Source organism: Anguilla anguilla, chromosome 16 (genome assembly GCF_013347855.1).
Source record: "Anguilla anguilla isolate fAngAng1 chromosome 16, fAngAng1.pri, whole genome shotgun sequence".
In the NCBI taxonomy this organism is placed as follows: Eukaryota; Metazoa; Chordata; class Actinopteri; order Anguilliformes; family Anguillidae; genus Anguilla; species Anguilla anguilla.
In genome coordinates, this window is record NC_049216.1 from 15,833,315 (window position 1) to 15,859,350 (window position 26,036).

At 45.9% G+C, this 26,036-nt stretch overlaps 1 protein-coding gene and 1 long non-coding RNA gene across 5 annotated transcripts in view; one reads left to right on the plus strand and one right to left on the minus strand.

The window, feature by feature from the left end:
* LOC118214900 overlaps positions 1 to 25,339 on the plus strand; it is a 181,553-nt gene extending 156,214 nt beyond the window's left edge. For both annotated transcript variants that reach the window (XR_004762711.1, XR_004762710.1), the window contains exons 8-13: positions 17 to 77; positions 4,295 to 4,365; positions 13,331 to 13,400; positions 24,770 to 24,895; positions 25,017 to 25,077; positions 25,221 to 25,339. This is a non-coding gene — a long non-coding RNA (uncharacterized LOC118214900). The remainder of the gene's footprint in view (positions 1 to 16; positions 78 to 4,294; positions 4,366 to 13,330; positions 13,401 to 24,769; positions 24,896 to 25,016; positions 25,078 to 25,220) is intronic.
* roraa (RAR-related orphan receptor A, paralog a) overlaps positions 3,676 to 26,036 on the minus strand; it is a 245,252-nt gene continuing 222,891 nt past the window's right edge. For all 3 annotated transcript variants that reach the window (XM_035395181.1, XM_035395182.1, XM_035395183.1), the window contains 9 exons: positions 21,501 to 21,586; positions 18,952 to 19,093; positions 17,334 to 17,729; positions 16,521 to 16,642; positions 16,049 to 16,181; positions 13,818 to 13,925; positions 12,420 to 12,530; positions 12,083 to 12,195; positions 3,676 to 11,519 (listed from right to left, as the gene is read on the minus strand). In XM_035395181.1, the coding sequence (XP_035251072.1) occupies positions 11,355 to 11,519; positions 12,083 to 12,195; positions 12,420 to 12,530; positions 13,818 to 13,925; positions 16,049 to 16,181; positions 16,521 to 16,642; positions 17,334 to 17,729; positions 18,952 to 19,093; positions 21,501 to 21,586 (1,376 nt within the window). In that variant the 3' untranslated portion in view covers positions 3,676 to 11,354. The remainder of the gene's footprint in view (positions 11,520 to 12,082; positions 12,196 to 12,419; positions 12,531 to 13,817; positions 13,926 to 16,048; positions 16,182 to 16,520; positions 16,643 to 17,333; positions 17,730 to 18,951; positions 19,094 to 21,500; positions 21,587 to 26,036) is intronic.

Sequence of the window (26,036 nt, forward strand, 5' to 3'; positions counted from 1 at the left end):
TCTGACTGTGCTGCAGGGAGGTGTCAGGTGACATGTGGGTGGAACCAGGCCCAGAGCAGCAGACCCAGTCTGAGAATGTGTGAGTTACCATGGAACCGGAGAAACATTGCATAACCTCCACCCTCCTGAAAACCCATACAACTCAGGCCTTCAGGCCTACAAGAAACACCCTCTGATATTCAGGAATTTTGAGGAAGTGTTCCAGCTTACAGTATACAGCGAAGTAGCTGATTGCATTTACATTTTACATTATTATGGCCATGTTGTTGGATGAGAGCAGTACTCCCTCCCCATTCTTTGAGGAAAACATCATTAGGAATTTAGCAAGCCAATTAATCAGAGGACCTAGAACTCAAACTAATTAGATATGTGACATAAATTTGAGGATGAAGGAGGAATAGAGATAATGAAATGACAGGGGGTTTAGCAGCTATAGTTGTAGAGACTGAAGAAAAGGGAATAGATGTACCTATTGGTATGCGGTGGTGGGATGTGGTGTGTGTCTGTGTGTGCGCGTGTGTTTGGGGGGGGGGGGTGGGGGTGAGGGAGGGAATATATACAGGGAGGATGCAGCTGCATGCAGAACATGTGATTTATGTACGTTTATTTGTGTTTCTGAGCACGCCCAGTCTTCCTCCCACCTTGCATTTTACTGCTATTTAGCGCTCTTACAGGCTTCAAACCCAGAGCCACACACAGGAGCGTGCACAATAGCTGCACAGGAGTAGCTGTAGCCTGTGCGTGTGAAATCTTGTCTGTGGTGACAGCCTATGCAGTAGTGTAAACAAATGAACCCCCAGGCAGAATAGAGCTGGGTGGTGCAGGAGATTAAAATGCATGTGGCCAACAACCCAGGTAGTAGACTGATAAAACTGCTATTAATGTAAAGGTTTAATATTGCAATTACAGTAGATTTAATATATATATATATATTTCTACCCGAATTAACTGAAATTCAATGATTTTTGTATTATTTTTGTATTTTGTTTTAGATGTAATTATGCAGGGTTGTTTACGTTGTTTAGGATGATCTAAACTAACCTACAGATGCAGTCAGGAGCTTTTTCCAGTTAATATTTTTGAAAAAGATATTAGAAAAGTTGGTAAAGTGGCATCTAGGCATTCAGGTGAAATCCCAGCAACATTTGGTTGAAAAGAGAAAGTTTTGTAACCTACTAGGACATAGCCAGGCTATGTCTGACTATATCCACAGCTAATGTTCTGCCATGTTGCATAAGATAGATCTCTCATACTTACCAGACCTAAATCAGCCATGTCATAATTTCATTACTTATCTATAGGTTAAATTATTGTTAAATACATCACTGTAGTATAAAGCAAAATGAAGCAAAATACTTTTGCGCCCTCTGGTGGATTTAATGAACAACGCTAAATCCGCATGTGGAAAAAAAATCCACATTCCCAACACAGTAAATACACATAAAATATATTCCAGATCATGCTGTCAAACAAGTACATGCACAAGCATAGACTATCAAATATTCAGTGTTTTGCAGGTCTCCATTTCATCCATGTGAGAGGAGCATGCACATGCATATCCTCCTAAGGCCTGGAAACTCATTTTTGTCCCCTGCAGGGGCCATGAATCTCTGCTCTTAATCTCAAAAACCATATTCTGCTATGCTCCAAACGACACTACAAGGGACATTCAAAATAAAAAAAATTTAAATCAAAACTGAAACACTTAAACTTTTACTGCTGTCCTAATAAGAGACTTGGGGTAGGAGCCCAGTGTCATAATCATATTACTGAATATCTGTGCACATAAACAAATACTCAAATAACTTTGCAGTGCTGTTGTAAGAGGGAATAGGTTAACTGCATGCCAGCTATATCTGCCAGATTCTAGACATCTGTACGAGACCCTAGAAACATGTGCCTTGTACAAAGTTAAATCTCTCTGAGTGGGCAGCATGAAAAGGTCAGCCAGATGTGGACAAGGAGTACTGTCCATAGACAGCCACCTTGTAGCCAGTGAGGAATGTGTTCTGTAAAATATGTTTGTTTAAACTACTGTGTCTCAGAGACCAGACCAGAAACAATGTTGTGAAGCATTTCAACCCCACCCCCCCCCCCAAAAAAAAATTAATTAATTAATCGTTAACAATAAATATGTTTGCATGACTGCTCCATAGGCCTATAGTGCAAGAACAGACAGTGAACACTTCAATCAGCAGCTGAAGTGAGGGACCAGGTCATTTCTTTTCACTCAAACATTAAATTGTCCACGTGTACTTTAGCACCATAGCGAGCCACATCTTGCATTAGTTAGCGTCACACATTGTTACTGTCCAGAGACCACATTCTTCTGAATTCCATTCCACTAACTGAAATCTTTCCAGACCACAGACTGTGGTATATAGAGGCCTAAAGGCACTACATAACAGCTCAATTTAAAGCACTGTATCAATTCAAAGAGTGAATGAACTGAAAACATAATTAGGAATAACCTAGATGAATAAGGGTGTTTTCACATAGAGTTCTTTTAAAGTGAATCAAACTCAGTTCTTTTTTAAGTGAACCGAAAAGTGAACCAGCTGCAAATTAACTCAGTCCTTTGTGTGCTTTGTAAGTGGACTTGAAAGAGGACTCAGCTCTCTTTCTGGTACACTTAAGCATCCATGAGATCTCAGACCACTTATTGTCCACACAACAGCTCCTTTAGAACTCAGACCTTGCTGTTATAACATTGAATTATGGACTGGTGTTTAAGTACGTAAGTACGCATTAATGGCAAAAAGAAAAAAATGTATGGAAATTGTATGTCCTAATGGAATGTGTACCTAAAAATAGGTAGGGCATTTGCACCATTATAACATAAAATTGGCATGCAAATCTTTTTGCCGTTAATGTGCACTTGTGTACCACTTATGTCAACCCCTGATTATGGGTAATTTTCTTCAAGATGGCCTCTGCAAATGTGTTTATTTGGTTATTTGGCTACATTTTGATGAAGCTGATGCAAGAACAGCCCAGGTTTCTTTGGACCATACAAAGACCACCAGCAGCCATTCCATTTTTTCTTTTCAGCTGGGTAGGCTCAAAAGTCACTGCAGCTGCATAGAAAGCATGGCAAGTCTTAAAGGTATTAAAGTGCACAGCAAAACCCAGGGGACGCATTGTGTTCACAATGCACAAATTAAGTGGACCTCGAAAAGAACCACAAACGACCACCTCTTGAGTGTGAAAACACTTTTAAAACACCCAATGTGCCCATTAGGGTTAAAGTTACAATATGCTTATACACGGCACTAAAATATGCATCGCCCAATATGGCTTTATAGACCCATAGCGCAGCTGCATTAAATGCTACTTAATTGATGTACATGTACTCTTCTCGCTTGGATTTTTAGTGACAAAAACATTTGAAATAGGCATGTTACAGCACAAGTAATAATGACACTCACACTTTTCCCCCTCTATGGAACTGAACATTGGTGTTGATGAGAAGATGGTTAACCACAGTGCAGAACTGCAAGGCCACGATATGTCCTTGCAAACAGTATGGTGATAAACCAAGCCAGACCCACACCAAGGAAGGTGACATATGAAAAGCCCATTAAGCTACAGGATGTGTACGGTTATGCTTCACAAACAGAAAGGAGGTGAATGAAAGCCAGGCCGACACCAATGAAAGAGACAGAGAGAGAAGAGCCCATTACAAGCTGTCATTTTTATTCTGGGCACGGCACACGAAGCACATCTCAAACCGATGTGTCCCATGCACTTTTAATAAAGATAATATTAAAGGTACAGTTTCTAAGTACAATATAACAACATTCATATTAGAATGAAAAGTATTTAAAAGACAACATTAAATTTCTTATTTTCTTTACAGTTGTATTTACAAAAATGAATCAAAATACTTTTTTTATATTTAAGAATCAGACGAGAAGGAGCAAAGCTACCGTTGTGTGAAGAGACTACTCCTAAAGAGAATTTAAAAGAGCAGGATTTAAAAAGTTAACGTGAATCATTTGTCCCCATTTTAAGATCAGTAGCAAACATGGTACATAAAAATTTGTGACAACCCTAATCCTGGCTTTACAATTATTTATTTTTTGTTGCTTTAGCACAGAACCCCTTCAATCTCACATTTAACAAAAACAAGGTTCAAGAAATGCAAATGAGTTTGTAGGCTTATACAGACACATTTGAATACTCAAAAAATACAATTCTTAAGTCAATTTCCTGTATTAGATAAAATACATTTCATTCAGCTTAAAACAAACACACCAAAAAAGGATTGTCTATTGTTTTTTTTGTTTTTCAGACATCCAAACCTAGGTGTGAAGTGAATTTCATCTCCTTTTACGAGCAAATGTCAACCAGAATTTACTCAAAGTAAGTCTCAACTCTTGATACTCTGATTTTAAGAAATCTTGGTGTGTGGTCTTAACCCGTTCTGCTTATATTTATTGACTTATATAAAAACATGTATACTGTACACTGCAAACTCATTATTCTTTATCAACTAAATGGTTAGCAGTTATATAAAACACATTTTTATGAAAAAATGAAATAAAACTAAGACAGTTTAATATCATTTATACATCCTGCAACACAGAAAGAGAAACCCTGTCTAATGTGTCTTTCATTATTGAGAGCATATTCTGGTTGATATTGGCCACAAAAAGCACATGACATGAACCCTCTTATGTACGGCATATTTCTGTATATTAACACTTAATAGAGGCATCTGTGCTCAGGTCCTGTCGAGGCTGTGGACTTGAAGACAGACTACCTTTAAAAACGCCTGGTGGTGAAAATGGTGGTCTAAGAAGCTGGGCTACCCGGACAAAACTCCTCCTTCAGAATGGACTCAATTGGAATTTTCACTTGAGAGAAAGCTAGCTTTCTGGGTTGAGGTATGGACTGTAGTGATGTCCAGATTTTGACACAGAGGATGTTAAGTGTATTCCTTGAACACCCTATAGCTCCCCCTTGAGGCAAGCTTTGCCACTGCTCTGGGGCTTCGAGACAGACCAGTACATTTTCACAACCAGGAATGCCACTAACGGAACAGAAGAGGCAAAACACTTACTTTTCAGCCAAAACTAAATCAAACACATTTGTTTTTCTTTTTTTTTTCAGAAAGTGGAAAGACATGTATTGCAATTCTGCCTTTTCATTAACCCAAGGAACAGATACTGCTTTTGCTAATAATCTTAAATTGAGAAGGAATAAGAGCCTCATCCCAAGACTAGCACGCTGATACAGGTACTCGCTGGGTATTATAGTAATTTACCATTATGTTCATTATCATTATTATTAATATTATCATTATTCCTTTAGTCCTAATAATAATAATGCATCAATATTCAGTGAAATTAATAGGACGAATAGGGTGGCCTAGTTCTAGGAATTAAGGTTTTGTTCACAAAAGTAACTTATCTAGCACCACACATCAGAATAACACAAAATAAATTTTCAGCACACCCTACCTCTATCAAACTAAGCCTAAAAGAGTAGTTATACTAAAACAGAGATATTGTACAGCATGATGTCTTTAATAAACAGATAAATATTTGCACTGAGTAGGCGTTTATAGCAGTATTTTCATCTTACCTATACAGACAGAAGTTATAAAGTTACCTCTATACATGTGATCAATAATAACATTAAATATTGTGAATTAAAAGCAGAGAGAGATTGAGCTTGAGAGAGAGCAAGACAAATACAGGTGTATGCAGGCCATCTGAAGTTCTTTGTTCTCAGCGTAGGAACAGAACTGGTCAAATATACAAATGATAAAATACCAAACAAAAAAACTAACAAAAACAAACAAAAAAACAACATGATAAATAAGAGGTTGTATTTACATGCAGATGTCTATAACCTATGCACAAAATTAATAATACAACATTTATTTTATTGCTCAACATTCGGTTATGGCTAGAAGAGTTTTTTATTTGTTATTATTTTCAAAAAAGGTATTGTAATTTATACTTACTATGCCTGCTTTGGAAAATGAGAATATTGTTTCAGAGGATGGAATGGACTGATTCATTTAAAAATGAAAAGGAGAGAAAAACAAACTGACCTCTTGACCCTGCTGTTCTAAACACATTAAAGCCTTGTCTGGGTTTCGTGCTACTGCACACACATACACATGCGCACACTCACGCACGCACACACATGTACAAGGACACGTTCAAAGCTATAAACCAGTGGTTAGCCCACACTTATTTTGTGGTCATATTGCTCTCACGCAGATCGTGTAACAAACAGCAAGCACAGACAGAGGAAGTAGGCAGTTCAAACTGTTCCTACTACTAAAGGAAAGGCAGTATCATTAACCCGGGTCACAGGAGTGGCTAAATCTGTTTTTCTGGTCATGTTAGAATTTAAGGGGCTTCTTTCACCAGTTATGTAATACTCATCAGAATGGAGGTTTATGACCATAGAAACCCACAGTTCACTGTGCCCTAATCTGCAATACCTAGTAAAGTACCAAACCCTGCAGTAAGACTTAGGATCAGTTTCTTTATCAGTTCTTATCAAGACCGGGTAAGGGAAAAGGACACATGGGCCTAGATTCAGCCAACCTTCCCATAATTCTCAGGGATGGTCACGCACCTGCCGCAGATCCACTGCCCATTTCAGTTCCCAGCAACAATATTGCTTAAAATACATCAAACACGGAGTCACAACAAGCAAAGCCAAGCAGACAGTGTGCAGGGGGATGGCGGGAAAGCAAACCATTGGTGGCTGGTCTGTTGCTGCTGGGGCTTACTGCACGGCTCATCTGAAGGACAGCGTTTAAAGGGGGTGATAGGATGGTGCACGTTCCATCAGGACCATGACCACCATGCGGGGCTACTGCACTCAATAGCCCTCCTATGACCAGTATTAGTAATACACTACCCTTGGTCAAAATAATGTGCAGAAACATGCTAGGGTATGTTCAGACAGGAGAATATGTGACAAGCATTCACTTGCAGTGTGACCACATAAACACAGGGCATTGTTGTCTGCTGGATCAGGATTTTTGTGTTGTAAGAATCTTATTCAGTGGGGAATATTACCTATTGGGAAGATAAGTGTTAGCTACTGGACGTAATGGCAATCTACAGAAGGAGAATAAACTCCTCATAAGAGCGTACCAGGTTCTAAACTGGAGGAGGCTCAGAGGAGGCCGAATTGACAGTTAAAAGCAAAGAGAGCAGGGAAACTGAAAGCTGGGTTAGGTGAAGTATTCGTCTTTCAGAATGAGAGCCAGCCATAGCAAGCACATAAATTCAAACAAATGCTGAAGAAAAAAAAGTCTATAAATACACCCGCTTTTTACTGCACGATATTTGAAGAAAATCTTTGAAACGCAGGAAACCACGCATGCATACCATCGATGGAAAGTGCATCCAGTGCTAAGAACAGAGGTTCTTTCAAACCGAGAAACAATCGAGCGAAGGAACGGCAAAGCACATCTAACGCAGCGAAAGCACGCACCGCGCTTTGCCAAGCCCCGGCAGAGGGAGAGAAACCTATTGCCAACCGTGACCTCGCTACTCGAATACTTATCGCTATCATCTCCCTGAGCATTCCTATTCGAACCCAATACCCAGCGTAACAACCGGGACATACCCTCATGTTCCTGTGGATTGTCACTCACAGTCTATATCTTTCTCATTTGGATCTGGACAGGTGACTGTGCACCGGGAAATGTAACAAATGCAGGGAGTCGAAAGCCAAGTAGATAACACACAAGGCGTATATATTGCTTTTTGTATTGGCCTAGAACAAATCACCATGGAAAATGTATGACATATTTGGTTTTCCTACTGGAGAAATATGACTTCATAATCAGAATATGAATTGATCCCGAAGACAGCATTTGACTCTATTTCTCAACACAAGACTTCATATCTACTTGCACACGGTCACTAAAAATCCAATTCTTATGGAGAAATAATGAACAATGCCTGAACCTGCCCAAAATCATTTAGGCTATTTGCTATTCTTAGATGTGTATCTCCTTATTTGTTCTTGGCTCTAAAAGGACTGCACGGATTGAACACTTTGCCATTTCTCTGTTGAGGTCAACCTCTGAATCCAACATATTTGAGCCCAAAAGCCATACTAATAATGGACAGCTTCAAATGCAATGTCCCTCACACTGGCTGTGCCACAGGGAGTTATAGGGGACTGTGACTTTCCTCAGTGGCCAGTGGCACTCCTTAATCAAACAAGAAGGAAAAATAATGAAATGGAAACAACCAAAAGAAAAGAAAAACTTTTCCAAAAAAAAAAAAAAACGATTCCAAAAAAAGACATGTAAAGTAGTTATCCCACTCTTCCCTGAGGGAGAACACACACACAGACACACACCCACACAGACACACACACACAAACACAGACACACACACACGCACACACCAGGTGTGCTGTGTCCGTATTGCACTGAAGAGGAATGAAGGGCAAAAATGCAAACACAAAGACAACAACGAAAAAAGAGGCTCCCCACTCAAACCCCTAATCGAGCACTGCTCCTGTCAAAGTCACCTAACTGTTTCCTGGAACGAGGAAAAGAAAAAGCAAACTGTCAGTCTCCTGGACACAGGAGAGGCTGGACACAAACATCTACTATGGCACATGTAGAGGACAGATGATAAGGTTCAACAGCAACACTGCTGCAAACAACACCAAACAAAAAATAACCGTAATGGACAGCAAAGCTTGGTGAAAATATTACCCCCACCATTGTCTTGCATTTCAATTGTTTTCTCTCCTTTTTACACAAATAACATCTATGCTAATTATTGCAGAAAAATCCTAAGTGCCACCTCATCTCTCTCTATTCTTTATCTCTTTCTGTCTCTTTCCTGGGCTGTGTAATGGGTTACAAAAATAGAAGCTTTTCAACCAGACAAGGCTTTGAACATCTCACATCTTCTGCGTTTATTTTATTGCCTAATACCGAAGGTCATTGCTGGCTGAGATGATTTCAGTGGAGGAGCTATCACTGATGCAGAACACCACCCCACACACACAACCGCTGCCAGCGGTGTAAGAGGTATCAGGGCCGCTGGTTTTTAGAACACCTTACGTTCGCACACATGCTGTTTTCTCTTGACCATACCTGCTGGAAAGATCACGACTGGCGTTCCCTCTTTAGCCACTAGATGGCATGGTTGGATTAGGTAAATCATTTAGAGCCCACAACAAAGCTCCCAGCTGGAATGAAACAAAGCTTATGTACTCCTTCATTAGCTTACGCACGTAGCATGGGGAACTCATAGCCATGCTCTCGCGGGATGCTGTCTTGATTTCCAGCACGTGAGGATGCGTCTACAGGGTCACGTGTCCAGCGAGGCGGGGGATTGGCCTGCCTGCAAGGGTGACTGTGTACAAGCACCCGTACCAACCAGAGGCAGCACGTATAGGCTCTAGGTCTCAAAAGCATGCTTTTTGAGTGAAAAAACACAGCTAAGGTTTTTCGTTTCACAGATTGGTGCAGGGCCAGAATGTATGTGACGGCGTGTTGGAGCCGACTTGTTTTGGTGTTACCATTCAACCAGTCATAGGCACGCGACCTAAGGGTGCTGCCAGAAGTACAGGCCTGGGACTGGATCTGGAAACAGCTGACTGAGCTGGGCTAGAGGGGGCTCTGACAGACCTCTCTGAGATCGGACATGCACTCTTCCCTCTCGCACAGCCCCATCATGTTTAATATTTATTTTTAACCAACCATGCTGTCATGGGCCTCCTGACTAAACTAGCAAGGAGTGGGAGGGGCAGCCGTGGTCGTACCAGCAGCTGATCCTAAGAACATCAGCCAAGGCGACGGGATGACAATTTGGAGCACGTCAGGCGGGTGAGAGAGGGACCCATAAACTCTGTGAGCTACCAAACGGGTCCGTCCCAAAGCCGGCTCCCGTTCTCCCCAAAAACATCTCCCCCCAGCAGGGAGAGAGCGTCAACATCCCTGGTTACAGAGTGAGGGCGACTCCCCTGCTTCTCCGGGCCTACGGTTTAACCAGCCCTGTCCTTACATCTCAAACAGCTCACAACCAATCACATAGCCTCAGCAGCCATCCGCTGCCCTCTGATTGGAGGAACCTCCATGACTGTGGTTATTTAACCGGTATCTCCTGTGCACATGCAAAAACATCACTAGGTAATACACAAGTCATAAATAAAAGAAAGGTGCAAATAAAAGTGCCTTATCAATTCAACAATTAAGAATAGCCTACCTACCAATATCATACATGTTATTTAAAATAGAATCTATAAACATTACTTTTTTTCTGTATAGTAAGTACTTATGACCGTATACCCTGTAGTATATTAAAAAACAGGTGGAATGAGCTCCTTCTTCTTGTGGCAGTGACCCTAGCATTAGTGGGCCACCTCTCTACAGTGAGGGATTAATAGCAGATGGCCTTTCATGATTTCACAATGTAACCATGGGAGATGGAGTCTTTGACAGCTAAAGTCATTGTAGTTCGACTAGAATTACCAGAATTCTACTTTTTCACTGAGACGATTGTCCATAGAAAGGTGCAGTTTCTATCTCATCACGGCGACAGGCCCATGCCACGCCCCCCCCTCCCCCCCAACCTCCCTGTGTCATTGAGAGTTTGCATTCCGATCACTGCATTCCAAAGGAAAAACACTGATTAAAACAAAGAGAAAGAAGGGCTGAACTTGACCAGGACGTGAAGCATAGACTGCAACTGACTATTAAGCAGATTAAGTGCTGTAGTTTCAGGCAAAATAGACCTTGTGGTTAAGATAGGTTCTTTTAGATATCTTTTAGGTTTCTGGGTTTTGCTCTTTTAGTTGTCAGTGAGAATGGCTGAGTTTTATTCAGGTTGATATTTGTTTACAGTTGGAAAATCTAGGCTTGTAAAATAACTTAAATCTTCTAAATATGTTGCTGCCTGTGGTTTTTATTTATGCATTGTGCCAAGTGTGAGCCACAGAAGATGCCCTATACACACACACGTGTGCACGTATGCATGGGAATCTGGTCAAGTTCAGCCCGACAGAAACGGATTGTTCTCTTAAAAAGTGTCCTTTTTAAGTCTCTCTTCCTTTTTTTTCCTGGGCTCTGGATCCCAACTGTGCACAAAAAACAAATAAGATACAATAAAACAAACATAAACAAACAAAAAAAAAAGAAGAAAAAGCCACAAAGAAACCAAAGAAGAAGAACAAACCCCACCCCGAAACATTGTGCAGTGCGTGGGCTGTCCTGGTCCCAGCAGGGCACCGCTACAGTGTCAGAAGCGTTCAGCTCGTCTTCTCCCAACATTCCAGACAGTGTTCACACCAGCGTTGGGGGGAGGGGGGGAGGGGGGGTTCGAGGGGCGGTGGGGGGGGTGAGCCCGTTACCCCTCCACGGGCATCGACTGCTCGAAGTCCGAGCCGAAAAGCTCCTTGTAGAGGGGGGGGAAGTGGGCGCGCACAATGTCCGGGTATATTGCTTTGAAGGCCGTCAGCTTCTCCGTGTGTCTGCTGCACAGCGCTCGCAGTGTCGACACTTTGCATATCAACTGCGGGAGAGAAGAGAGAGCCGGAGAGGAACGTTATTCTGGCGCGCAGTCACCAGGAGGGGCAGGGGTAGGGGTCGTACTGAGGTTTTTGCGGGGAGCGGGGCACCAGAGCATCACAAGCGTTAAAGACACAGGTGTCAGTCGGGGTTCAGCTCTCACTTAAAGCTCAAAGTGCTCTGATATGTTTGTGAATGCGAGTAAAGCATTGGAAAGCCTGGCTGAGCTTTCCCAGTGTTTCCTGTGTCAGTTTAACCGAGCTCATCTCACACTGCAGTGAAACAGGCATGCCCCTACCTGGGTCTCCCTGGTCCTGAGGGCCACAGTTTCTGAAGGCTTTCAGTCCAGCCAGGGGCCCAACCATCAGACTGAATGAATCACTGCCTTGATTTAGCCCCCCTCCCCCACTACTGAGAGCACAGAGTAGCCGGTAACCCTGGAGGCCCTTAGGCCTAAGACCAGAGTGGAGTATTCCCGCTGTATAATGTGACACTAAAGGAGATGGCTATGATCACGGACAGGAAGGGGAGCCCTGATTGGTGAGATGAGGAGGGCGGGGCCCGTACCTTTGTCAGTATTCCGTCCTCTCTGTGGTTCTTCTGCAGGACGTGCTGAAGGGCCAGCTGGATCTTCTGTTGTAGCTTCTCCACCTTGACCTTCTCCTGGAGCCAGGATCGATCTGCGGGCAGGCAGAGGGGCGCGGTCAGCCAATGAAAACGAGCGCTCCTGCTTTCACAGCCAATAGTAGCCGGTTATAAAGGTGACAAATGCAGAGCGGGTTTCGCGATTCAGCGATAGCAATGAGAAAGAGGGATTGTGAGGGCCGTAGAGCCGCTCAGAAAGGCGAAAGCCCGTCAGGCTCCGCCCACCCTCCCCCAGGTACCAGCTCTCCGCCGCTCTCACCTGCAGACATCAACACGAACGCGGAGAACAGGGCGATCTCGTCCTCCGACAGGTGCATAGAACACAGGCTCTTCCCGAATTCAAAGACGGAGGCGATCAAGTCGTCGCAGCCTGTCAAGAGACAACCGAGAATGAGAGGAGGTGTGAACGAGGGGGGGTTCTCCTCCTCCCCCTCCCGTCAGCCCCCCCACCCTCTCCCGATGGGTTTAATAAAAGGGACGACGGAACAAAAGGTAAACAAGGCGGAGGCGGAGGCGCAGCGGAAGATCTTACGCAGCCGGGGAGAGAAGACAGGCCGCTTCACAGCCGCCTCTCCACGGCCCAATCAGGCTCCGGCAGGCGGGTGGCCTCACGCAACCCGCTAACCAAGCCGCTAATGGGGCCGGGCTTTCTCCTGCTTAAATCAATTATTACCACTCACACGGACGGGGGCACAGCCGACACGGCTGGAGAGCTCCGCCCACCCCTGTCTAAGGCCGCTCTCTCTTTTTAGGAGGGGGGTGGGGGGAGGGGAGGGGAGGGGGGGGGGGAGAATTCGGAACAGTGAGAGGCTTGTCAGAGAGGCCGTGAACCCATTATACGGAATAAGACTGGACTGTTCTTCCTCACTCGCCCCCCCCCCCACCCCCAAACACACACATACACAAACACACGCACACACACACCGGACGTTGAAGATGCGCCCAGTTAGAACAGTGGAAAGCTCTCTGTGCATGCTCATTAGTGTTTGTACAGAGGGCAGGGTTTCCGTGTAAGAGTGCTGATACAGCAGTGACTGTAAACAGGGTCAATACTGCAGCTGAGATATTATGAACAGAGTAATGCTGTGTGTGCTGGGCTGGGCTGGCCATTACCCAGGCACTCAATACTGTGTGTTTACTTCTCTTGTGTCCTTTTGCCCATCTATTCAGGCTGCTGAAGTGAACGGCTCCAAGACACTAGAACTGTGAAAGTTCTCCAGGAGTGCTTCAAAGGCAACAGGTAAACTCAGTTTCACCCCGCCCCCAAACACAGACACGCACGCACACACACATGCACGTACACGAACGCGCACACACACACACTCCCCATTTTATTTTGGCACTGTACTCCAGCACATTAGATTTGAAATAAATGAGCTTAAAGGTGGACTGTCAGCTCTAATTTGAGGGCATTTACATCCATATTGGGTGATCCGTGTAGGAACTACAGCCCATGCAATACATAGACATAAACCCCCATTTTGGTGGAGCAAAAGTAATTTGACAATTGGCAGCTCAGAAGTTTCTTATACGTGCATACACACTCGGACAGTGCATATTCATGTACACCAACATACACACATACAAATGAATTTACACACACACACACACAATTCAGGCAAACGCACATGCACACGCAGTGTGATAAGGCCCTTACCTAACGATTTGAAGACATCAGGTCCAGCGTACTTCCCGTCGAAATAGACTGTGTTGTTCTGGGAGTCAAAGGCACGGCACATTCTTACAAACACCACCTCCAAAGAACCTGCGAGACACACACACAAACACAGCTCAGTTTCCTCTCATCTCTCCCTCAAACAGCCGGAAAGACCCAATCACCAGCTACCCTTGTGCTTTGTGTTATACCTCCTCTAAGCTGTCTGCAAACTGTTTCTGTCTGTTGGTTGGGAGTTACAGTACTACGCTTATTAGCTCGTTTCACACTGCCAACAATTACCCAGTTTAACGAACACGCCTTGCGTCCAAACGCCTTTTCAGCACTTTGGAATAAATAAATAACGGCACCATGGCTAAATCTAAAATGAAAGCTGGGCGATATTACCTACAGTCAAAAACTGCTGCAGCTTATTAGAACCTAACGGGTATTGTAGGCATTAGTCTTATTGTAGGCATGACACCGTGTTTCATCACAGCAGAAGCAGAGAGAGAGATAAGAACAGGCCTGTGGTTGTGTTGACCTGTAAAGGCAGGGCTTGCTGAAATGGCCGTGCTGTAAAATGTCACGTTCGGACGCGGGGGCGTCTGCGGTGGCTTCATTATTGATATCGGTAACATCAGCGATGGGAACGCAGACGGAATCCAGACCGGCGTGGAGAGCACAGACAGACCGTGGGAGGTGTGTGTTCGCGCATTTGCTTGTTTGTTTGTTTGTTTTGTTCGCGTGCGTGCGTGTGTGTGGGGGGGTATTCATCTTTTCGTCTCTAAAGAGGCACCAGCTGGTGCAGTGCGCGGCGAGAGAGGCGAGCGTTTATCTGATACGGCGCTACAACTCGTGCTACGCCCCACGCTACGCCCCCGCGTTTACGGCGAGCGAAGAGGCGGCGCGGGGGAACAAGCTCCGCCCCCAAGCCCATCTGAGAGTTATTTATATACACCGCGGGAGTCACATGCCGAGCACAAGGAAAGTTCCAGCACCCCCCTATTCATACGGCCGACCGATGAAGCGACTCAGGCCTGGAACCGTACGTCACACTTCACTGCTGTAGCCGGGACTCAAACAGACAACCTTTTCTTTTATTAAAAGGCCAATTCCCCTCAGGCTCCAGCCTCACCAACACACAGGGAGATATTCCTTTGTATGCAATGGATCATCACACTGTATGTAGACACACAAACAGATCTGACCAATGTTAGCAGGCCTGTTCCCTAGCCCTCACACCCCACAGTTTAAGTGTGCTACGTTACCATACTGGTGCTACGTTATCATACTACCACTGTGATATTGTAATGGTGCTACATTACTGTAATGGTGTTACACTGTTGTAATGGTTTTACATTACAGTACTGGTGCTACATTATTGCACTGGTGTAACATTATTGTAATGATGCGACATTAAATGTACTGGCACTGTGTTATTGTATTGGTGCTGCGTTATTAAGAATTACCGATAAGGGATGAAAAAAGTTCCATTCATTTTATATTTTAATATTATGTGGCTCTCACAATCGATCATTCAAATTGTACACTGAACATTCAAGCATAGTCCCCCCCCCCCCCCCCCAAAGTGTGGTATGAATATACAGTTCTGTGTAAATAATGATGTGCTGTAAGGAGATCCGCATTCATTCACACATTCAGACTAGAAAATAATGAATAATACCAGAAAATAATGTTTTTAAGATGAGTTCTCCATGTTTGATTCTTATTCTGCTTCAGCTCTGCACTCTGAGGAGGCAGAATAAATATGATTTTTCTTCAACATGCACAAGCATTTGAATACTGAAATTAAAAACTGGTGAGTGATCTCATCTGTATGCGAACAATCAAATATTCGATGTCATCCTAAGCGTTCTTTTGGCAACAAAGGATAGATATGCAATTGCCTACAAATGATGGATGTGTACTCTCTGTACAGAGTTCTGTTTTAATTGCTTACTATAGTTCTCTATGCTAAATTTTTATTAGCCAGATATTGAGCTCCTGTGTTCCTATCCTCAACCTTTCTCCATAGGCAGGAGCTTCCTGCTGGCTACACAGGGGACTGGGCATTGTCTGAGTTGTTATGCTATAGTATATAGTATAAACTGCAGCTCAGGCATGAATATTCATCATGAGCTCTCATTTCAGTTTGGGGAAAAGCTGAATATCTGCTCAGTAAAGCGGATATCTGTTGGTCGGGTCTGGCCCGAGCCGACCGGGCGACGTACCCGCTTTCAGAAGCACGATCTGGTCGTTCTGGCACAGCTCCATGAAGCCGTCGATGCGCTTGGCGAACTCCACCACGTACTGGATGGCCTCCGTCACTTTGATGGCACACAGCTGCCACATCACTTCCCTGGGCTGGGGGGGGGAAGAGAAAAAAGAAAGATGAATGCTGGGAAGGCTTAGCGTTAGCATGCCGTGACAGAGAAACCGGGCCACGGTGAAAACCTGCCGCACTGCCAACAATGGGACGCACGGTAGAATGTTTGGTGTTAATCTAGCCTGTTAAAGAGCTGCTTATATACATCCACAATGGATCTAATGTACTCTATCAGAGTGAAATTTACTATATATATATATATATATATATATATATATATATATATATATATAACCTACTATATATAGAGCTGATTTAGCACTCATCTGTCTGCTGTGTGGGGACAGGGACAGGGACAGGAAGTGGCGGCGTGGCACCTTGTTCTGGTAGTTCTCCATTTCCTCCTGCAGGAAGGCCTGCCAGGTCATCTGCTGGAGCTCCTCCCTCAGGTACTGACACGTCTCCATGTGGGACTTGGAGATGTTCTGGGCCAGATGTTCTAAAGCAAGAACAACAACAACAGCAGCTGAACACTGGACCTGAGACAATGGGAGCGATTCACCAAGCGCAAGCCGCTACTCGATGCTAACCCTTCATCGAACCTTCAGCGAGGAAGGCAAGGCGGATACGATACGACTGCGTCCCGTTTTTGTTTTGTTACGAGCAATTTCGCCAGGAAGAGAGGGGGCTGTTGACATTTCCGCTGATACTGCCTCCAGGGGGCTACGAGCTAAAGAGGCAGTCAAAAATGGAACGGAGGGATGACACCAGATGAAAAGAAGGGGTAGTGGAGGGAGAAAAACATCGGGCATTCATCTCGGAAACAAAAGGTCATATCGCTTTGATAGAGAGAAAAAAGCCATACGGAATGAAAAAAAAAGAATCATATTTTTTTTTCTCTTCAAAATACATTTGTTAAGAGGAAAAGGGTTTCAACACTCAGGGGAACTTTAAAAAAATGATTTCCCCCGACGCGTGCCCTGCTGGATCCCGATTGGCCCTAATTAATGGAAACTAATTACGAAAAAGGCGCTTTTAATGAGTCTCGGAGATGAGTTTTCCAACCTCCTGCTATTTTAAGGCACCTTTTGTGTCATTTGCCCCCCGGTTGAGCTCTTCTCCCCCCCCCCCCCCCCACACCCCCAACCGCCCCCCACCCCAAGCCTACACCCCCTCCTGCCTCCTCTCACCTAGCTCTGCCATGGACACGGTGGGGGAGGTGTCCCCGTTGGTGAAGGAGCAGTAGGGGAAGAACCCGGAGCCGGGGGCGAAGTCGCAGATGGGCTCTGGCTTGATGCCGTTGATGTCCAGGCCGGACTGGTCGGGCGAGGGCTGGATGTCCAGGTAGAAGCCGCCCACGGCCGGGTCGGCCTTGCCGCCGTCGGGCGTGTGGCTGTCCATGTAGCCGCCGAGGTCCTCGTGCAGCTCGGTCAGGCCGTTGGCGGACAGGCCGTAGGTGGGCGTGAGAGGCTCCGCCTCCCCCGGCTGCTGCTGGTGGTCGCGCTGCTGCTGCTGCAGCCGGTGCTTCTGCACCTCCGCGTACAGGCTGTCCCTCTGCTTCTTGGACATGCGGCCGAACTTCACCGCTGCAGTGGAGAACACACAGTCACACACGCTGCCTGGTGCTGCTGGCGCCCGTCCCATAGCCATAAGAATATACCGCTACCTGTTCAGACTGATCCATTATGCTAATAATACAGGTACCTATAAACTGCATATCTATCCCTATTCAAAAAGAGTTAAAGAATGAAGAATGTATCAATACAGGTAAAAATCAATCCCTGTTCAGACTTATCCCTGTTTACAGTGCGCCAGTCCCTGTTCAGAATGTGCTAATTCCTGTTTAATATGCGCCAACGCCTATTAGGGTACACCAATCCCTGTTTATAACACACTAATCCCTGATTAAGGGTCGCAGACACCGGTTTTGAATGCATCAATCCCCAGTTTAGAATGCCTGTTAAATTGCACTGATCCCCGTTTGTTTAGCACAAATCCCCGTTTAGACTGAATCCCCGGCCGCCGCTGCGAGTCACAGCGGATTCATCCGGCCTGAGGGAGGAGACAGAGGGAGGGACTGGGGGGGAGGGAGGGAGGGAGGGAGAGAGAGAGAGAGCTGGAGAAAGAGAGAGAGAGAGAGCTGCAGAGAGAGAGAAAGTTGGAGAGAGAGGTAGAAAGAGAGAGAGAGCTGGAGAAAGAGAGAGTTGGAGAGAGAGATAGAAAGAGAGAGAGAGCTGGAGAGAGAGAAAGATTTGGAGAGAGAGAAAGGGAGAGAGAGAGAGAAATAAAGAGAGAGAGAGAAAAGCTATCTAAGCAGAATTGAAGGCGCAGACTGTGACAGGCTCGGAGTGAGGGTCGGAGCCCTTGGTTATGGTTAGCGTAGCACAGACTCAGCCCCACACTCACAGTGGCCTGCCTCAGCCACGGCTCTCCCCTCCGGCAGCAGCAGTGCTGCCATCCTTGAAGGATGGAGGGTACAGCAGGTGGAGCTCGGCAGATAGAGGTGTGAGTGAGGGATTCGGGTGGAGGTCACCTTGCCTGTCCTGATTGTGTGAGGGAGCAGCTGAAAGGCTCAGAGGGGCTGGCCTGATTAGAGCGGGGCGCCCCACCCTCCTCCCCCCACCAAAATCGCCACACCTGCGAAATCCCCGCTAAAGCTGGTTGTCTGCACCTGGCCACCTCATCATACCGCTACATCTAACTAGCTAACTGCACTCTCCAGTGCTACCTCCAGCGCACCACTGCAGGAATGCCCCTATCCCCTAGCGTATGAACTCCAAACCGCACCCGCCCCACGCGTGTACCCACCGTCCCGGGACATGCCCACGGCCAGGCACTTCTGCAGTCGGCAGTGCTGGCAGCGGTTGCGGCTGGTGCGGTCGATCAGGCAGTTCTTCTGCCGGGGACAGGAGTACGCAGCGTTACTCTGCTGGCTCCTCCTGAAGAAGCCCTGCGGAGAGCAGAGACACACACACGCGTGTGAGGAGAGAGTGTAACACACACGCACGTGAGGAAAAAGTGTAACACACACATGAGGAGAGTGTGTAACACACACACACGAGGAGAAAGTGTAACACACACGTGAGGAGAAAGTGTAACACACACGTGAGGAGAGAGTAACACTCACACACGAGAAGACAGTGTAACACACGCGCACAAACACAAACACATGCGCATGCAAGAATGCACACTGTGCACCCCACGCGTCTTTCATACACCACAATGCAGCATACCCCATGCTGCTTAATGGAGAGAACTGCCACACAACTGCGATATGCAGGAGAGAGTTCCCATAAGAGTTTTACACATCTGCATGCAGATTCCATTCAGAGTCGCTAGCATGTATAGGACAGTTATATATCACCCTGCTCGCGGGCTGATTTTATTCTGCACTGGCATTTCTAATGCTCTCCAATGCCCCTGAAAAGAACATCTGCCACATGAATAAATTACTAGTGATAAATCTCTGGTCCTCAAATTTAAGGCCCCCGCAGCCGGGCTCCTGGTGTCAGCGGTGGCCCCAGAGAGCGGCCCCCGCTTGGGCACTGGCAGCTAACAAGCTGCTGGTGAGCTGTGTGAAGGACAGAGAGGGGGCCGGGGGGGGGGGTCTGCACTGTCCTGTCGGAGGTTCGGGGCAGTGCACGCTGCCCCTCTTTAATGTGTTCCCACGGTGAGCCGGGATGGGGGATGCTGTACCTCAGTGAGGTCATCAGCTTCCACCGCTGGGGCTCTGTCAGGGGGGACTTGGGGGGGGGGAGGGGGGGCTGACTGGGGGAGATCATGGGAGATCGGCCCCCGTCGTCTTTTGACAATTTTCCTCTTAATGAATTGATTCTAGCACATCATTAACATACTCCATTCGCCGGTCGATACACATATGTCTTAATTAGTTGCTCATTGGCTGTTTAATTACAAGAAAACAGCTGACAGCTGCCAAGTTACCTTCTAATGGAGGCCATTATGAAAGTGGAGTGAAACTGTTGGTGACAGGCGAGGCTTTTTCATAATGCTGTGATTTATGGTCCAAACTGGTGTACTTGCACATATCATTAAATGCCTCTGTGCCTGAAGTAATTAGCAATCATTAAAGTTACATTTCAGCAGATTATTCTGCAGATTTCGCTTTACTTAAACCCTCGTCTTCGGGGGAAGGCGCCAGGACGCCTCTGAAAGGGAGAGTGGATCAGCAGAAGCGTGCAGTCATGCCTGTGTGAATACTAATGACCTACCTGCTGACAAGAGCCAAAACAAGGCACACAATGAGCAACATTCACCTGGCTGACTGGCAGGCAAGTGCCACTAAAGAGGGAAAAATGCAGCGAGCTGTCGGGAGTCACTGGGAGAAAGATTTTTTTTTTTCTGGCTGCCACTGGTAAAAGGCCAAGAACCAGTTTTTTAATTCTTTCCCCTCTCTCTTTTAGAGTTTAATATCAAACACAAAACATATCTTTACAGTGATAATCAAAATTAACGAAAGCTGAGAAAATATTTTTTAATCAAGTTTCAACTAAGCTTTATTTGTGTCTGGGTTCACACACACACACACACACACACACACACACACAAGTACTGCAGTCTCCTTACTGGGTGAGTCAGTAGAAGGGAATTTAAAAGCTCCGTCAGCTGTGCCTTTCGATTGATAGATCCAGCAAAGGATATCACAACTACTGGCTTGATATGTACACGCTAGCTAGCTACGTGAGGCTAAAAGATCCTACTGGATAGCCTGCGTGTTTCTGTATGGGTGTGAGTGCAAGTTCATCAGTGACAGGACAACAAACATATAATCTGCTGACTGGAATGCAACCTCACAGACTTCATTAACATCAAAGCAAAGCAAAAACTTTCATATGGATAATTCTGGTGCACTCAAAAGAGCTCTGCTCTATGACACCACTTATACCACATTTCAAAGATAACCGCTCAGTAGTTAATTGAGTTTGTATCATTTGAAATTTTTATTTAAGCTTTCCATAAAAACTCCCCCTCGGGAATAGACCATCAGAAAGAGTGCATGCTATGCACACTGAACAACATGGACTCAGTTCACTTTGACTGACAACCGAGGAAGGTCTGCCATTAAATTAAGGTTCAGAATCATGTGGTTTTTCAACAACTGTATGTTCACAGATCTTTCATCCGTGTGCACATACGCAAACACAACTATGCGTGTGAGCAGTGAGCACAAACAAAAATGCATGCTAGTGCACACAACATGCACACACACACACGCTCGCATACATTCACAAACACATGCACATCAGAGAAAAGAATGACAGGAGTGGAGAGCTGGCAGGAGCATGGCCAATGTGTCAACAGCAACGTCCAGCCCGGCAGGAGAGACGGCGTTCTCTTACCTTGCATCCTTCGCACGTTATCACACCATAATGGATTCCTGATGATTTATCTCCACAGATCTTGCAAGGAATAATTTCGATTTGAGCTGGAGAGACACGGAGGGAGAGAGAAAAAAGGGGGAGGAGGGGGCGTTTAGAACCACACTGTCACCTGTCACATCAAACATTTCGCCCACAGTTGAGCAGTGGTACACGATACAGATCTACAAATGCATCGAGGGGCCTGCTTCTTACGCTTGACGCAACATTCAGACTTCGCCGTCTGGTACAGGCGGGGGCCATTTTGGCTCACAACATCCACGCCTAACGCTATTTCTTATGTTATGGTTATTCAAGCACGGAAGCCGAAAGTTACCTGCAATTCCCTTGACGTTACACAAGGTCAGTAAAAGAAACTTATTTATAAAAGATATTGTAAAAGTAATATTTTAGGGCTCTGTAGAGAGAAAACATTCTCCACAGCGATGAGGACCCATGTTTGGGGCAGAGCAGTGATCTGCATCTGACACACCCTACTCAGAGCACAAAACAGCGCTGAGAATGTCTGAGCTGAGCACATCGCAGTTCCATTGCTGCAAGAAGTCACATGCTTCCTCATCATATAGCTCCTCCCACAAGAACACTCCCGCAACCATGACAGACTGACTGCCTATGATTTTCCTTCCACGCTGGCCCCGCCTACCAGCACAGATAGCCAATCGTGGCACAGATTCCTATTGTTCCCTGGTTTATTTGAAGCTCTGCAGAGAGGAAGGGGGGTGCGCTGGCACCCAGAGTGGATCTTGCTCACATTTGAATCATTTGCCTGTGCTCCACAGTTACACGCACATACAACATACAAGATACAGCGGCTTCAGATCAGACACCACCACACAGATATATAGTGTCAATATAGTGAAATAACAAATGTGTGGATAGCTTCAGTGCAGGGCCAATGTGAACACAAAATAATTTCCATGTAACATGAATTCTACGGCAAATCAACTGTGAACAATTTACAGTCTTGCTTCTTTGGAAGTTCCCACCTCATTAAAATATAGGGAAGAACTGCATGCTACAGCAATGCCCTTCATGTGGCAACGACCAAACACAGCAGCACCGGTACCTCTGGGATCAATGGGGCTGTGTTTCTACCGCACGGGAGCGTTCTACCAAGGACGTTAAAGACGGCCGAGCATTCCTTGGGCACGCCTCGAGAGCCGGAGGGTGGAAATGAATTCCCCCAAATCGCCCTCCCGCCGTGGAGCTCGGACCGAACCGCACAGCCCGTTTACTCAGCGCCCCCCGCAGGCCGCAGTGCTGTCGCCGTCCCCCAGGCCGGCCTTAGGGCTGCGCTCTGCGGCCATCAGCCGATCCACTGAGCGCCGCGCCCAGAAGGGGCCCCGGTGTTACGGACAGCCCGGCCAATCAGAACCGTGCGCTCGCCGCAACGATGTCAGAAGGTCACCTCCGCCGCTAAGAGCCGCATTAGCCCATATTTCAGCGCAGCGAGGCGACGGACGCAGGCGACTACGTTGCCGTCAATTTTGCGTTGAATTATCGGGCCCCCCGCCCCCTCCCCCTCCGCCTCACGCATTCCATCAAGCAGCATAAGAGCAGCGTGACGAACGCGAGACCTCCTCTGATGTGAAGAATTCCTCACACTTCGGTCTATTGTCTAGTGTATCATCAGCTTGTCAGGGATGATTAGAGCCAGTGTTATAATGGGCAGGGAAGGGACAAAAAGAAAAACAGGCTGAGATTATCGGGGAGAGACGGGCTCTTATATTATTTAAGGCCCCGGCTGGTTTCAGAACACTACCCCAGGGCCAATCCCTGCCCGGCTGGTTTCAGAACACTACCCCAGGGCCAATCCCTGCCCGGCTGGTTTCAGAACACTACCCCAGGGCCAATCCCTGCCCGGCTGGTTCCGGAAAGCTCTATCCCAGGACCAATCCCTGCCTGCTCGATGGTGTTTTTTTATTTTTCTTTCGCTGTTTGAATATTAACAGGGCATTGTACTTCCTCTCCTTCGGCATTTCCCGCTTCATTACTTAGGTGATTCGTTCTGACGGAACAACAACAGCCCGAGCGCGCTGCGATCAGGGCCTGCAGCTGGGGTGGGAGGTTAGGGGGAGAGCCGGGCAGCAGGTGGCGCTGCAGTGCTGCGGCTGCCTCCTCCAGCACTTGCCCCCCCCCCCCATGCTGCCGATGCCAGGCTCCCTGGCTCCTGCCTCTCGCGTTCCCCTCTTCTCTCTTTCTTTTCTCCCCCTCCCCCACACCCCCTCTCGGAGATGCCTTCATTTCTGCTGGAGAGTTAGCTGTGGGTGCACACGTGCTGATTCCAGGGGAGGGATGGGGAGGCAGCCCAGCTTTAGGTCCTCCTCAACAGCCTCACGGGACAGGCACAGCCAGGCACACACTCACCGACCAGAAACACACTCACCGACCAGGCACACACTCACCGACCAGGCACACATTTGCAGGCAGTCACACACTTGCCAGGTAGCACCTGCCTAGATTTTGATGCTCCTGTGGCAAAGTCATAACACCAGACTTATTGAAACCGTGGGAAAGCGCAGGGTGTTTGGACTTTAAGAAAGGACATGGTGCATATTAAAAGCGACCATCAAACATTTTTTCTTTAAAAAAAAATGGTCTGCTTAAACTGAAAATTTTGAATCTCACACTCAAAGACCCTGCAGATAAGAGGCTCCATTCATGAAACATTTTAATAGCCTTACAGATAATCCAAATTTTCACTTTGTATATTTCTCAAAAGCGCAAATCAAATTTTGAGGAGACCACAGTTCACGGTATTTCACTGAAGTTGTCATTAAAGCACAAGCCTATCCCCTGAAAAGCAGGGGGAATTTGGAGCCGATCATTACTGCATTGTCTGCTTCTCAGATAAGGGCGTCTTGGGACTCTTAAACAGCACTTCAAATACAGAGAGTGGTTTACAATTAACCACAAGGGTTGTTATAACAATTGAAGGCCATGTGCCAAAGTACTTGAGATCAGTGCATCAATATCTATTGACATACGCAATCATTTGCAACAACTGTCCTCTGAGGCATCGTCTGACACAAGCTCAGCCTTTCTTCCCAGTCACTGATCCCGATTTAGTCTGGTCCAGCTTATTAGAGTGAGCACATCCACTGCAGGCACGCACACACGCACGCACATACTTTACTGTGAAGTTGACACATACCATCGCTAAAAATAGCACAAGAAACATGTCATTATTTCATTGTAAAATAATGAGTAATCCTTTTATCGTTTTACAGTTTTTTCGATACGAGCAAACACTCGTCCAAAGGATGGAGTCCTGTGGAAAACAGGAGAAAAGCTCTACAGCATCAGTGTGTGACCGCGGATGGCTGACCACTCCTAAGGACAAGATCAAACCCCAGGTATCGACAGTCCGGGCTTTCCGTCAATAGCTCCATTCATTGGAGGACATTGACCAACCGTCAGGGCCGTTTGTAAAGAGTTGCCATCTTAGCATTTCAATCGCTAAATTTTGCTTTTCAGACCCTGTCTGACCTAATAATGGTCCGGATGCCCCCACCGATGCACCATGGTGGTGGCTGAGGTGAGTTTCCCCCCGGATCACTGTAAAGCTCTTAGAGCATCTAGAAAAGTGCTACATAAATGCAATGTTTCATTTCATTCATTCATTCATTCACGCGGTTAATTCATTCATTCATTCATTCACACGGTTAATTTGTGTTACAGCAAAGTCAGGAGACACAGCAGTTCTACCCAACTGTGTTTATCTGTCAGGCCCCTCTTGTGATGACAGTCTCAGTGGAGATTTCCTGGTAAAATAAATGACATTTGGTATAATAACTTCACTGTAGGTTGAATGTAAATCATGCCCTTTTTGCATTTCTGCCATACACTGGATGAAGCGACGAACGTGATATTTATTAATTTCTTTTAATATTTACAAAAATTTGTTAAAAACATACCCTCAAGTAAGTACAATAAAACTTTTGTTAAAAACTAGTATCTGATGCACTGCAGAATGTGTACAACCAAGACTAGTTTACTACACTGTCATGGTATACTGTATGCGCCAGGATGCATTTGAGTAATGAATACTGTAAAAGGCCTTTAGTGGCTCAAGAGGGATAGTCATTAGGCAGCCACCACATTTACCCAAAATTGACCGGGAGACTAGTGGTCAGACAAATTTGTCTTTGTACTGGCAGGGACAGTGGTTTTTGCAACCAAAACCGCAGGCAACTATCAGCTACCAGCTGACATCAGTGACAGGTGCTGCTCTCTTCCTACTGGTGGCATCCCTCTCGCAGTGCTGAGTGGACTGTACTGTGGCACAGGCTACCATTACAGGTGTCCGTATGCTTCAGCTGCTGAGCTAACTGCACCAGCATGCAGTAAGAACTGCCTGGGAAAAAGTGTCCAAGACTGTATAAAAACGCCCATCTAGTCAGATCCGATGATAAAAAGGTGGTTATTAATTAATGAAAAAGAAAACACAAACTAGTTGAAGTCAGGACTAGGTGAACTCTCGATACTGCAAGGTGC